At 30.5% G+C, this 14,316-nt stretch overlaps 1 protein-coding gene across 9 annotated transcripts in view; it reads left to right on the top strand.

Annotated features, from left to right (window-relative positions):
* LOC107073455 (putative multidrug resistance-associated protein lethal(2)03659) overlaps positions 1-13,536 on the top strand; it is a 33,037-nt gene extending 19,501 nt beyond the window's left edge. For 7 of the 9 annotated variants that reach the window (XM_089174104.1, XM_015334129.2, XM_089174103.1 and 4 more), the window contains 10 exons: positions 1,609-1,860; positions 2,020-2,272; positions 5,903-6,077; positions 6,150-6,306; positions 6,482-6,684; positions 6,851-8,174; positions 8,232-8,446; positions 8,525-9,600; positions 9,676-9,783; positions 9,843-13,536. In XM_089174104.1, the coding sequence (XP_089030230.1) occupies positions 1,817-1,860; positions 2,020-2,272; positions 5,903-6,077; positions 6,150-6,306; positions 6,482-6,684; positions 6,851-8,174; positions 8,232-8,446; positions 8,525-9,600; positions 9,676-9,783; positions 9,843-9,881 (3,594 nt within the window). In that variant the 5' untranslated portion in view covers positions 1,609-1,816 and the 3' untranslated portion in view covers positions 9,882-13,536. The remainder of the gene's footprint in view (positions 1-1,608; positions 1,861-2,019; positions 2,273-5,902; positions 6,078-6,149; positions 6,307-6,481; positions 6,685-6,850; positions 8,175-8,231; positions 8,447-8,524; positions 9,601-9,675; positions 9,784-9,842) is intronic. The other 2 variants (XM_089174106.1, XM_089174105.1) reach the window with 1 other exon arrangement.
* The last annotated feature ends 780 nt before the right edge of the window (positions 13,537-14,316 follow it).

Below are 14,316 nucleotides of genomic sequence, written 5' to 3'. Positions count from 1 at the left end.
GGCGTGTTACGTCATGTCAATGATTTATAAAATAAGATCGAATAGGTGTTAGTGAATTGTAATTTCATTTATAATTCCGTTTCTAGAATCTTTCATTTATATTACGAGTTATGGTCGTATTGGTGGTTTATTGTAACTACTGAAAATTACATGCCTTTTGATTAAATTACTGAATTGTTGCGTTCTTGCTTTTCATACATACTACTAGATTTGATCTTGTCAGTTTTTTTTCACATAATGTATTGAAAATAGTTTCGTCTGCTTTTATATAAACTGCTAAATTACAATCATTCGTGGATTAATCATACTATTGTAAAATGTATATAAATAAGATTTATGTATGTTCGGTTTAATTTAAATCTATATTTTCTCTTTTTTTCAATTAATATATTAAAAATGATTGAAATGTAAAATTTAAACTGCATACTGTAACTTCATTAATCTAAATTACATATAAATAAAATTAAAATTTACTTTAAGGTGTGTTCGCGCGTACTATATGTTATGCTGACGCGAATCCGTTTTCAACTAGGGTACCGTTTTTAAGTTTCAATTATACGCGAGTTGCACGGAAGTCTCACGACGGTAAACTAATACAGTGTGAGTGGTTTTGTAGTATTACTAAAGTTAATTCTTCAGTCAACAATGCTTTATTAATTTAAGTCTTTGGCGACTATGTTACAATTGTTCGATGTGGACTGTATAGATGTAAAGTGTATAACACAAAAATGTATAATGAGCAAAGGGTGTAAGTATATGAAGAAGAGTATGTATTACGAACAGAGACGAACGAACCATCTTACTGGATTGCACATGGTTTTATATCTGAATTAGTTACACCCCTTTGGAGAGGGAAGGAACTGAATGCAACTTATCAACCAATAATAGGAGGGTCCACCCACTAGAGTGACCCGATGGGAAAGTTTATGTTTTTTGGGAAGGATGGTAGTGGGGGTTTCTGGGAACATAAGGAATTTCTTTTCTAAATAGTACCCTTCCCATGTGCATTGTCTCATGATCACTTAAATATTGTGTATCACTTGAAGGACCCAACACTGGTATGCTTTTAGTTACCCAATATGTTTCGATGGTCTTTGAAATGGTTAGAAAATTTATGGTAATCATAAATTTTCTTCATCCTTGAGTGGAATCTTTAAAATAGACGATACCTTATACCTAAGGCTTGACATATTCCATAATATTTGGTTCCATAAACTAATGGTATGGTTTTTCTCAAATGAAATTTAATATATGAAAAAATAACTGAATAAAAATTATCGTCTATACATGGTTTGGTACCGAACAAGATGATTAATATATTTTTTAATAAATTTTTAAAAAGTCTCGGCGTGCCGGGTATTTGACATGTTCGCTATAAGTAGTTTTATTTATTATTTAAAGAAAGAATCTAATCAACAATGTGGAGCATTCAAATAATTTTATAAGTAAACCAGAACAACTTAAAAAAGCTGGTACATATTAAGTTTTAAATGCTTCTTTCTTATTGTGTTTTCAAATGGCATTTCGATATTATTAATAATATCATTTATTATTAATAATTATTTTTTTTTAGTTAGGCCTAATTATAAAACATAAATTGTGTTTTAGGTGGATACTAAACACTTTTTTACTTGGATATAAAAGAGAGTTGCAAGAGACCGATTTATATTCGCCATTGAAAGAGGATGAAAGTAATCTTCTGGGAGATCGCATTTTTAAAATTTGGGAAGATGAAGAAAGAAAATGTCGAGAGAGAAATGACGGATCTGTACCACGATTGTATATAATATTGATAAAATGTTTTGGAAAAAGTATTATGTTACTTGGAATTGCTTTAGCATTTTTAGAGTTTTTTAGCAGGTGGGAAAATATTAAATAAATATTTTATGAAGTTAATAATGTAGTGTTATCGTTTCGTAATTGCAATTTTAAATTGATAAATTTTATTTAAAATATTTACATTGTAAGATGAATTTTTTGTTATCTGACATTAATGACAATTATATTCAATGTTTTTAGAATTGTTCAACCATTGATACTCAGAAACTTGTTGCATCTCTTAAACACAAAAAAAGAAGTAAATTCAGAAATGTATTATTATGCTGCTGGGTTCATCTTATTTCCCTTCATGGACTGTTTCATTTTCCATTTAACTTTGCAAGAATTAATGCACTTTGGAATGAGAATAAAAGTAGCCTGTTGCTCTTTGATTTATAGAAAGATACTCAAATTGTCTAACTCTGTTTTTGGAAATGGAACATCGGCTGGACAAGTAAGAGATATTATTCTTTTTCTTTCTTTTAAATTAGTTTATTGGACATAAAATAGGCTGAAAGTTTATTTAAAGACGAAATAGATAATAACAATAATAAATTTTCGTCCCAGAAAATGAGGTTTTAAAGAAATGTTGCTAAGCCTGTTTTAGCTACTCTGTATTCACCAAGTTTAGCCAGGACCAGGCAGGTAGGCTTTTTCAAGGATTAAATAGTGATAGAAAGAAAGGTAAATAATAAATACTGGACGAGTTTATTCGATGTTAATCTACTTATTAATATATGAAGAATTTCATATAGATCATGGACGATTGGTCAGTTTTGCGCGATTAACTAGGATTTTTCGTCTTCAACTGTTAGCGCTGTTTATGATGAGGGGAGGAATGTGTAATATATATAGCGGTACCAGAGGTAACATAAATTGCCTCGTTAGTTGGAGCAGCCTGAGGTGAAGGGGGTTCCAGAAGAGTAACAATGAGGTCCTTTGGATGGAGGGTTTAGGATTTTCCGCTAGGCTGCGCGTTGGTTTTTCGCGCAATCACCTGCGTTTTCCGTACTCACGAAGCCATTCTCTCTGGCGATTATTTTCACCGTGCGTGGTGCTCGGCATTTATTAATGAACTTTATATTATTGTGAATCCAAGGTAATTGACATAACTATAGGTTTCAAATTAAGTTATCCCCTTTCTTCCTTTAAGTTCCATTGTAAATAAGAGTTGCCATCTAAAACGAGGTTTAGCAATCTGTCTTTGCTTAATATCAACGCTATTTTCACGGTAACTGTCGATTCAGGAGATACATAAATGAATTTTTGAGGAGCATACTTGTCAGGGATGTTGGTCGAAACTTCGTCTTTTATAATTTAGGTGGGAGAAATCAAGAGGAAAGATTCTTGGCGGATCGGTTAGGGAATAAAAAGTGTAAAGATTTCGGATAGCAAAGGTTCTCCTAATTATTAGATCTCTCAGAGTAGTCTCCTAGTAGTCTACTCTTCCTCGACGGCTTCTCTTATGTCGCTTATTTATCGGATACTTAATCAATAATTGATCGATAACTATTTTGTTGCTGCGTTTATATCTTTCTGCGGTTTTCTAGAAAAGACTCGATTGTACTATTACTTTCTTTCATCCAGAACGGAACGATCAGTCGTTTAAAGAACACTGGATAAAATCAGTAAGTTTCTTAAGTTTTACAATTAGTTAGTTGTCAGATTATCGATGGAGAATAATTTTAGTTCTATGCAATTATTAATGAAGTAGGGTGAAGTGGAAATCAAGATACGAATAGTAGGTGGTTAATGGAAATTTTTGTGTCGAAGTAATGATTCTTAACTTTTTATTGAGTTATCTTACTTACAATGATAAAGAAAATATTTGATCTGCAAGTGATATGCTTGATCATTCGGTCGAGCTGCGCTGGACAAGAAGACAGGCCTTTTGAGGCAGTTTATGCTGACTAGCGTTTCTCGGTTGCTTTGCACTTGGCTAAAGTTGACTTATATGGGTTTCGTTCTTGATATTCGTTGGTAAAGAATGTTGTAGGAGAGTTTAGTGAATCAAGAAAGTGACCAGTAAATATGAATCAAAGTTTCATAGGAAACTTAATGAATAATTAACAAACCGAAACGTATAGGTGTTTGATTTATAAAAGTCAATCATATCCCTGAAGGGGATGGCATAGGTCCCACTACTCGATATCCCTTATGTACATATGCCCTCAAAATATGACCATTAATGTACAAAGAGCGTATATATACGTTTCCGAAAAGTACGCGATTAAATACGAAAAAACAAAACGCTCCATATCCAGAGATCATATTTTGTCTCAACCATTCCGGAGCGAAAAGGAAATTGAGTTAGTCAAGTTTCCCTTATTCATAACCACATCGTATAAGACATCACGTACTTTACAGTTCGAAATTATTGAATTCTTTTACCACTCTTGGGTTAGTCATATCACAGCGAAAAAACTATATAGTAAAAACATGGCAAGACATTACACAATTGATAATTATTGTTTGTTTTTATTGCTTTTATAAAAAAAATTTAAAATTGTTTCTGTTCACTTTTTTTTATATACAAATAACGTATATGTAATATTATACAATTTATTATTTTTATATTAACTGTTAACATACGCGGACGATATTGCTTTTTAGGAGACAATAAAGAGTCATTAAGTAATAACGCGAAAATACTAATAGATAATACAAAAGATCTGGGGCTACAAATAAGAGTGGAAAAAACCAAATATATGGTCACCGATAGAATTTAAAATATGCCTAATACTGGAAATTTAGTCGTCCGGGATAAAATTTTTGAACGGGTAAGCAACTTTAGGTATTTAGGATCGATCATAAACCAGACGAACGAAATTAACGAAGAACTTCAGAAAAGAATCAATTTAGGCATTGCGTGCTTTTATTCGGTCAATAAATTATTCAGCTCGCGGGTTGCTGTTTAGGCGATTAAAAATCAGGATATACAGGACAATCATCCTACCGGTAGTCCTTTATGGTAGCGAAACGTGGTCTCTTACGTTACTGGACGAAAAGAAATTTAGGGTTTTCGAAAACAAAGTTCTTCGTAAAATCTTCGGTGCAAAACGCGATGAGAAAACGGGCGAATGGAGAAAACTCCAGAACGAAGAAGTATTAGGTCGAGTCATAAATAACTTCCGTTTTTTATGAGACAAAGAATGATGTTTCTGTCCCTGATAAGTGCACGACACTTTTCATGGTGTTTTTTTTGCACTCTTTGTTTTTGTTGGACGTATGTATTGAATTTTGCTCTAATATTACCTTTAAAAGGTTAGTCAAAGTTGGAAAGACGTCCTGTACTCGGTTCGTCTTTTAAGGTTGTATCTCCAGAACGGAATTTTACAAACCAATTTCTGACTGCCCAATCAGTTATCAATCCTGCACCGTATACGCTGCATATTTTTTCAGCTGCCACTTTCGTGCTATTGCCTTGTTTAAATTCCTAAAGCATTACATGTTGAATATGCACTTTTTACTATCCATTTCAGAAGTTAAGAAAAACTGTTAAATGAAACATTGACTACATAAAAAAGTTGACAGAAGACTAACTGAATCCTCATCTATACAGTGATATCAAAAATTCGTTTGTTTTGGTGACTTATAGTAAGTAAATACGAAAAATAGAATCTACATAGATGCATCGATTGTACAACAAACCGAACATTATCAACGTCATAAAATCACGCCGATTAAGATGGGCTGGTCACGTGGCGCGCACGGGGGAGGATCGAACGGTGCATAAAATACTGGTCGGTATACCGAATGGGAAAAGACCACTAGGTAGACCGAGATGCAGGTGGGAGGACAATATTAGAAGGGATCTTCAAGAAATAGGAAACGAAGCCGCGAATGGAGGGGTCGCGCTCAGGGACGGAACAATGGCGGGATTCAATATTTTCGGCAATGAACTTCCGAGTTCCTAATGTCAATTATTAATAATAATTACAATCTTTTTATATTATAATTTGAAATTTTAAATAATAATGATATGAATTTATTCAATGATCTAATCAAGCAATTAAATAAATTTTAAATTTATGAAATATAAGAAATTAAATATCGTTAATATAAAGTATATTAAATTTTTCAGATGGTTAATCTTATGAGTAATGATGCCAATAGATTAGATTATATAACACATAGTATTCATTATTTATGGATCGGTCCAGTTCAAACATTAATTGTTGCCTGTGTGCTCTATTGGCAATTAGGACTAGCTCCAGTTGCAGGTTTAACCCTGTTTTTATTTTTTATTCCCCTTCAATGTGAGTACGTTTTTCTCTTTAAGACAATTAGAGAATGATCATATTTAGGAAAATGATATTTTATCATTTCAGGGTACATTGGAAAGAAAGCATCTAAGCTAATGCTCTTGTCAGCTCAAAGAACAGATGAAAGATTGCGTTTAATGAATGAGCTGATAACTGGTGTACAGATTATAAAAATGTATGTTTGGGAAATACCATTTTCGCGAATCGTCGAGAAAAACAGGAAGTAAGCGGTTCATATGTCATGTTTTTTCTTATTTAAAACTTTAAAAAGTTCAGAAAATTTATTGTTTATCTTAAATAATGTTTTTATAAATATATGTAATTATATATTTATTCATCAAAATTAGAAAAATATGTTTTAAATTATATTTCATTACATTAATAGTTTCTTCATATAGGAAGGAAATGAATACGATAAAGAAATACTCCATTGTCCAACAGATAGGAATGACATTTGAGTCTTATATACCACGAATCTGTTTGTTCATCTCGATTATGACATACGTTGTTACCGGTAATTACATTACTGCAGAGCAAGTCTTCACAATAACGTCGTTCTTCAACATCGTTCGAAATTCTATGACTGTTGGATTTCCTTTAAGTAAAGATATTTGTTATTCTTATAAAATTAAGGAATAAAAATATCTTAAAATTATTAATTTAAATTTAATTTTTTTAATTTTTTAAATTTAAATTTAATTTTAAAATTATTAAAAAAAAAACTATTAAAAGATATGTTACGAATTTATAATATAATCTAATTATAGGCATTCATCAACTAGTTGAAGGTTTGGCATCAATACGTCGTATCGAAAAATTTATGATGCACATAGAAATTGAGAAAAGCGAGAAAAAGGCTCAAAATATTAGATTATATGAAGTGATATTGAAGAATGTAACTGCAAAATGGAACGATGAGAACAAAGAGAATACTCTAACCAGAATAAATTTATCCATTGAACCTGCTAGTCTAGTTGCAATCGTTGGAAAGATAGGTTCTGGAAAAAGCAGTTTATTACAAATGATATTAGAAGAATTGCCAGTGCAGGATGGCTCTTTGCAAATCAGTGGTAAAGTCGCTTATGTTAGTCAACAACCATGGATTTTTGCTTCGTCAATCAGACAGAATATACTCTTTGGTCATATTATGGATAAATCTCGTTACGAGAAAACTATTCAGGTCTGTCAATTAAGCGAGGACATTGCTTCGTTTCCTCACGGTGATAAAACAATAGTTGGTGAAAGAGGAATAAGTTTAAGCGGTGGTCAACGTGCTCGTATCAATCTCGCTAGAGCAGTTTATGCTAATGCAGACATTTATCTATTAGATGATCCACTTTCAGCGGTTGATGCTCGAGTAAGTAGACGTATCGTTGAAGAATGCATATGTGGATATCTGAAAGACAAGACTAGAATTTTAGTGACGCATCAGCTTCAATTTTTAAAATCTGCTGATCAAGTAATTGCAATGCACAATGGCTCAGTTCAGACTCAAGGTGATTTTAATACTCTTGAAGCTTCTGGTGTTGATTTCACGAAGTTTTTGATGGGAGAAAAGGAACTAGAAAAGAAAGAAGAATCTATAAATGAAGGAAAGATTAAAGATTCAAGAAGTATATCGAGTGAAAATATGAATGAAATATCATTAAAAGAATTGCCACCTATTGATGTGGTAGAAATGAGAACAACTGGACATGTGTCTGCTAAGGTTTACATCTCTTATTTCAAGGCAAGCAGAAGTCCTTTATTGTGTCTATTGATGATCGTATTATTCATTTTTTATCAAATGGCAGCTAGTGGTGGCGACTTTTTTGTCGCTTATTGGGTTAACATCGAAGAAAATTCCTGGATCATCTCGGAAAATAATACGGTTTTATTTGATTGGAAAGGACTTCTTAATCGAACGGAAGTAATTTACATCTATAGTGGACTGACTGCATTGACAGCAACAGCCGCCTTTCTGCAAATGTTTTGCTATTATGAAGTTTGCATGCGTTCTTCCAGAAACTTACACGACAATATGTTTCGAAGCATTGTACGAACAAGCATGCATTTTTTCAATAACAATCCAATTGGTCGTATCTTGAATAGGTAAATTTGCTAATTATTCTTTTTCCAACATTTATAAATTTCTAGTTTTTTTTTCAGATTCTCCAAAGATACTGGTGCCATTGACACACGAATGCCTATCTGTATGTTCGATATTATAATTATTGGTATTGGACTGATAGCGATCATAGTAATAGTAGGAAATATAAATCCTTGGCTGCTGATACCTGCCATTTTTATTGCTATAATTATATATTTTTTAAGAGATTTTTATTTGTCGACTAGTCGTAGCGTTAAACGATTAGAAGGAATAAGTAAGTATTTTGTGTAGTATAATGCTAATGTTTAAGTTTTCTTCTTAACTGTTTATTTATGTTTTTTCTTTGCAAAAGCTCGATCACCGGTATTTGATCACGTAAGCGCAACGCTTCAAGGCTTATCGACCATTAGAGCATTAAACGCAGAAAAAATTCTCATTAGAGAATTTGATAGTCATCAAGATCTGCATTCCTCTGCTTGGTTTATCTTCTTTTCAGCTTCACGAGCTTTTGGCATTTACATCGAACTTGTTTCTTTGGTGTACAATGCGATCATAATTACATTCTTCCTTTTTTTGAAGGATACTGTAGTCAGTGATGTTGGACTGGTTATCACACAAATGTCTCTACTTATTGATATGTTACAATGGGGTGTAAGACAGACGGTTGAAGTCGAAAATTTGATGACCTCGGTCGAGAGAGTTCTCGAGTATACTCATTTAAAAGAAGAACCAATGTTGGACTGTACTCCGAAATGTAAGCCACCGAAAGATTGGCCTAAACACGGACGTGTCGAATTTAAAAACGTGAAACTAAAATATGGACCAATGGAACCATACATTCTGAAAGATATAACATTCACAATAACTCCAAAAGAGAAAATTGGAATCGTTGGTCGTACTGGTTCCGGAAAATCGTCTTTGATTAATGCCCTTTTTCGATTATCTAGCGTGGAAGGAGAAATTTATATTGATGATTTTCCTATCAGTACAATAGGTTTGCATGATTTTCGTTCCAAAATTAGTATTATTCCCCAAGAACCAATTCTCTTTAGCGGTAGTCTTCGGCGTAATTTGGATCCTTTTGAAGAATATTCTGATCATATACTCTGGCAAGCCTTACAGGAAGTTGAGTTAAAACAAATAATTGAAGAAATGGTTGCTGGTCTAAATTCTCCAGTGTTCGAAGGAGGAATGAATTTCAGTGTTGGACAACGTCAATTACTTTGTTTGGCTCGTGCTATTATCAGAAACAATAAAATCATCGTTTTGGACGAAGCGACGGCAAACGTTGATGTTCGTACGGACTTGCTAATTCAACAAACTGTTAGAAATAAATTTAAAGATTGCTCAGTTCTTACGATAGCGCACAGATTAAATACGATTATGGATAGTGATAAGATACTTGTAATGGATACTGGCCGTTTAATGGTAATCATAAAAAAATTTTTATTTAAAATTTAACTTCTGTTTTATTATTACTTAAAAAAAATATTTCTTGCTTAGGAGTTTGATCATCCTTATATGTTATTACAAAGTAAAAGTTATTTTTATCATATGGTACAGCAAACTGGTTCTACAATGGCAAGTGAACTCATGGAAATCGCAAAAAAAGTAAGAATGTATTTTATTTTTTTGTGAAATTCTTCTATATATTATCTGATTTTTTTCAGAGTTATTATATGATGGCAGAAAAGCCGACATCACGATAACAGTAATTATAAGTAGAAGTAATTTTTTACACTTCACTTTTCTAAATCTAAGATAACACTTTATTCTTTTATAATAAGTCATTTCTATATTTTTTATGTATACTGGTGTACACTTGTGAAGAAGCGTCTGATGTAATTTGGTTTCTTAATTTATACAGTTGAGAACGTTTACATATCAAATTTTTCTCAATCAAACTCTTACTAAAGATAACTACTTATTAAAATTCATAAACGAATCTTAAATGCTTGGAAATATTCCATGAAGAAAAAGTAATTATCCCTGCATTTATCTAAATTTATCGTCACGTAGCAATAAATATAATATTGTTAGATTTTTTGAAGAGTTTAGAAAAAGTTTTAAATATAATTCGAATTCCATACGTTACTATCACAACGATACTTCTTGAAAATAATGTTTTCTTTGAAAGAAGCCAACAAATATTTAAGAACTATTTGAAAATATACGTGATTGATAAACAGAACAATTGAAATAATTTATATTTAACAGCTTTTATCGGCATTACAAACGTATATGAAGCTACAGAATATGTTTTACATAAATTTAGTAAAATACTTAAGTCTTCAAATGTACCTTATATAATCTTATCTAATGTGGAATAATCTTGTGTTATTTTACATATAACTACAAACGATTTCTAGTGACCTGTTGGCACTATTATACAACTTCATTTGAATTACTTATTGAAATCTCAGCTTGTAATGTAACTTGTACAACTTTGTGCTTTTTAAGGAAAGCCTTGTATAGCTCTTAGCGATTCTATATAAGTCCTCTTGCGACTCAACTTAAAGACTAATTTAAATCAACTGAACTTGTATGAATGCAAATATGGAATTTTCTGGTAATTGTAAAGAGCTTAAAATCGATAATCGTTACCTGATTAAAAGATAAAAAATAACTTAAAATCGATAAAATTTCATTCAAAATGCTGGAAAAAGTGTGTAATTTTCACAGATACCAAAAGTTTGTTTGTGGCTTGACTGCATCATAGATAAATTTTAAAGTTTACAAAAATTTGATGCAAAAATCTTAGAAAAATTAAGTTTTTTTACTAAACAAAAATTCCTATAATTTAAAATCGATATAATTACAAAAAAATGTAAGAGAAAATGTGTTTTTTTTAGCATATACAAAATGTTTGTTTGTAGCTTTACTGCATGAGAGAAAAATTTTTAGGTTTACCAATTTTTAATTCAAAAATCTTGAAAAATTTTCGTTTTTTTACTAAAAAAAATTCCTTTTATTCTAAAGAGATAAAATTACAAGCAAAATGTTAGAGAAAATGTGTACTTTTTTCCAGCTATCCAAGGTTGGCTTGTAGCTTTACTGCATCAAAGAAAAATTGGTTTGTTTACCAAAATAAGATGCCCAAATCTTAAAAATTTTCGTTTTTCTACTATAAAAAAAATTCCTATAATATAAAATCTTTAGAATAACACTAAGAATGTGGGAAAAAGTTCTTCTTTTAGCATATACAAAATCTTTGTCTGTAGCTTGACTGCATCATAAAAAAATTTGTTAGTTTACCTAAATTAGATGCCAAAATCATGGAAAAATTTAGTTTTTTTACTAAAAAAATTCCTATCATTCCAAAGAGATAAAATTACAAGTAAAATGTTAGAGATAATGTGTACTTTTATCAGCAATCCAAGGTTTGTTAGTAGCTTGACTACATCATAAAAAAAGTTTGTTAGTTTATTAAAATTTTATGCGAAAATCTTGAAAAAATTTAGTTTTTTTTATTAAAAAACAATTTCTATAACTTAAAATCGATAAAATTTCATTTAAAATGTTGAAAACAATATGTACTTTTCGCAGATACCAAAAGTTTGTTTGTACCTTAACTGCATTATAGAAAAATTTTTTGGATTACCAAAATTTTAGGCTAAAATCTTCTAAGAATTTCGTTTTTGTACCATAAAAAATATATCTATGATTTAAAATCGATAAAATAACACTAAGAATGTTCGGAAAAGTGTTTCCTTTAGCATATTCTAAATGTTTTTTTTGAAGCTTTACTGCATGGTAGAAAAATTTGTTGGTCTACTAAAATTTAATGCCAAGATCTTTAAAAAATTTCGTTTTTTTACTAAAAAAAATTCCTATTATTTAAAATCGATAAAATTTCAAAAAATCATGTGTGCAGATCACACGTGTTACAAGTGAAACCTTCAAAAATCTAGGTTTCGAGAGAATGAGACGAATGGACAGTTTTAAGAGTAAGATAATTGTAGGATTTATTTATTATAATATTATTACTATATATAATAAAGGTCACCGGTATGGTCTCTGGGTGGAATAGCTGATAAAAAGTGCACTTTCCACAATTCAAGCAATAAAAACGGAATGCTGGATGCAATAGCCATAGATAGAAACAAAAATGGTAGGATGTTTATCAAAGGAAATATAATTCGTCAGAAATTAGGTAAAAATAAATAATCCTTTTTTTGAAACTCAGGTATAAAATTTTTTTTGTTAGTATGGTTTTCTATTTCCCGTTTTCATCTACATTTTTGCGCTATATAACAAACATTTGAGGACATATGAAATAAAAACGTTACGAAAAACATATGGAAAATACTGCTGGACTGAACGAAGGTTCAGGTCAAATGCAATGAAAGATCTAATAAAGATATTCTCTAGAAATGTTTTTTCAACTCTGCAGCCTACCACACTTCGCGAGACCCTTATTATTTATAACATATCTCGTCCTTATTCTTTGGACCACAAACTTATCTTTTTAAATACTCTCGTCTAAATAAAGATCTGAACAACGAAAAATCTTAAAAATGCATTGAATCGTATCGCTCTCTCAGCTTATCGAACTGTCTACACTTTCAGTCTCAAATTTCAGCTCCGTGGTAAGCTCCACCGATTTACGCTGGGCGTTCAACATCTTAAAAATGTTTTTATTTTATTGAAAAATTAGTATAAGTTTCTTAAATACGCAAATATCACAATTTATACTATAATTTTCATATATGCATGTGTCAGTACATCTCTTTGGATATTTTTCATATAAAAATCAAATTTAATAGACATATTTTGTCTTTATGCATCAAATATATTTTATAAAGAAGCAAAATATAAAAATATGACAGTAATTTACTTGCTTTGAATGAAATTTGTCAGCTGCTCCTCATTTATTCCACAGTATTCTCTAATTCTTTTTCTCTGATGTATCTGGTAATCCTTTTTTTTTTTTAATATTTCAGACACAACAATTATTATATATTCTATGTACTTCATAATTATTTATTATAATATTTGCGAAATAAAGAATTTAATACTAATTTTTCAATGAAATAGAAACATTTTTAAATAGAAAAGATATGACAAGTTGTAAAAAAAAAAACTATAAGCATGAATATTATCGCATCAATAATAAAGATAAGAAATGTAGATTGAATTTCAACATACATTCCCTGTTTTTAATAATTATTTTCTCATGATAAGGAACAGACCTTGGTGTGTAGGTAGCTGACAAAAACTAATATTTTCAAAACTGTATCTATCAAGATGGAATGCTGAATGCGATAGCCATAGATAGAAACAAAAAATCTAGAATATTTATCGACAGAAAGATACGTCGTCCTCTAACCGAAGTAAATATAATATATATTTTTTTGAAACTCAGGTAGATGAATTTTTTCTTTCACTCTTTTCACCTTTCCTTTGAATTTGGGATATCTTTATCATGGGTTAGCATACAAAAGTATTTCTTTTTGTGTGGCAACTAATAACTGTAGATGCTGTTAAAGAAGGGAACAATTGTGGTCGTATTTTTTTCGTTTCATAGGGTTTTGAATTACAACGATTTTAAAATCTATTTCTATTTTCGTTGTTTTATTTTATAATATTAAAAATCTTTTAAAAATTTTTTTTCTATATTTCTTTTTCTCTATTTGTAAAATAAGGAATATTATTTTATTCTTATTGGAAATATAAAGTAAATAGAGTTTTTTTTTTGGTCACGTGTCTAGTTTCTCTTATTTAAAAACTTTTCTATTTTATTGAAAAATTAGTATAATTTTCCTAAATACGCAAACATTTTAATTAAAAAACATGTCTTTTGATATTTATGTAATTGTTAATTACAATATTTGCGAAATAAATAAATTAATAATAATTTTTCAATATAATAGAAACATTTTTAAATAGAAATGAAATGACACGTTTTTGGTACGCACCTTCTTTTCTTATTTCGATCATCGGTTCGTTTGTATCCTATTTTATTTTGTCGCATATAATAATAATAATAATACTGCCCCTATCAATCAAAACCCAGAAAGACATGAAAAATCACAAGACCGTCAAGACAAACCTCCACCCATATTTATAAGTGGAGTAGAATATATATCTCCGCTTAGAGAACTATTAAATCATATTGCCAAAGACGAGTCCTCCTTAAAAACC

This window comes from Polistes dominula, unplaced genomic scaffold (genome assembly GCF_049000335.1).
Source record: "Polistes dominula isolate Pdom_NZ unplaced genomic scaffold, Pdom_raw_medaka contig_277, whole genome shotgun sequence".
In the NCBI taxonomy this organism is placed as follows: Eukaryota; Metazoa; Arthropoda; class Insecta; order Hymenoptera; family Vespidae; genus Polistes; species Polistes dominula.
This window is presented reverse-complemented; position numbering and strand designations above follow the sequence as displayed.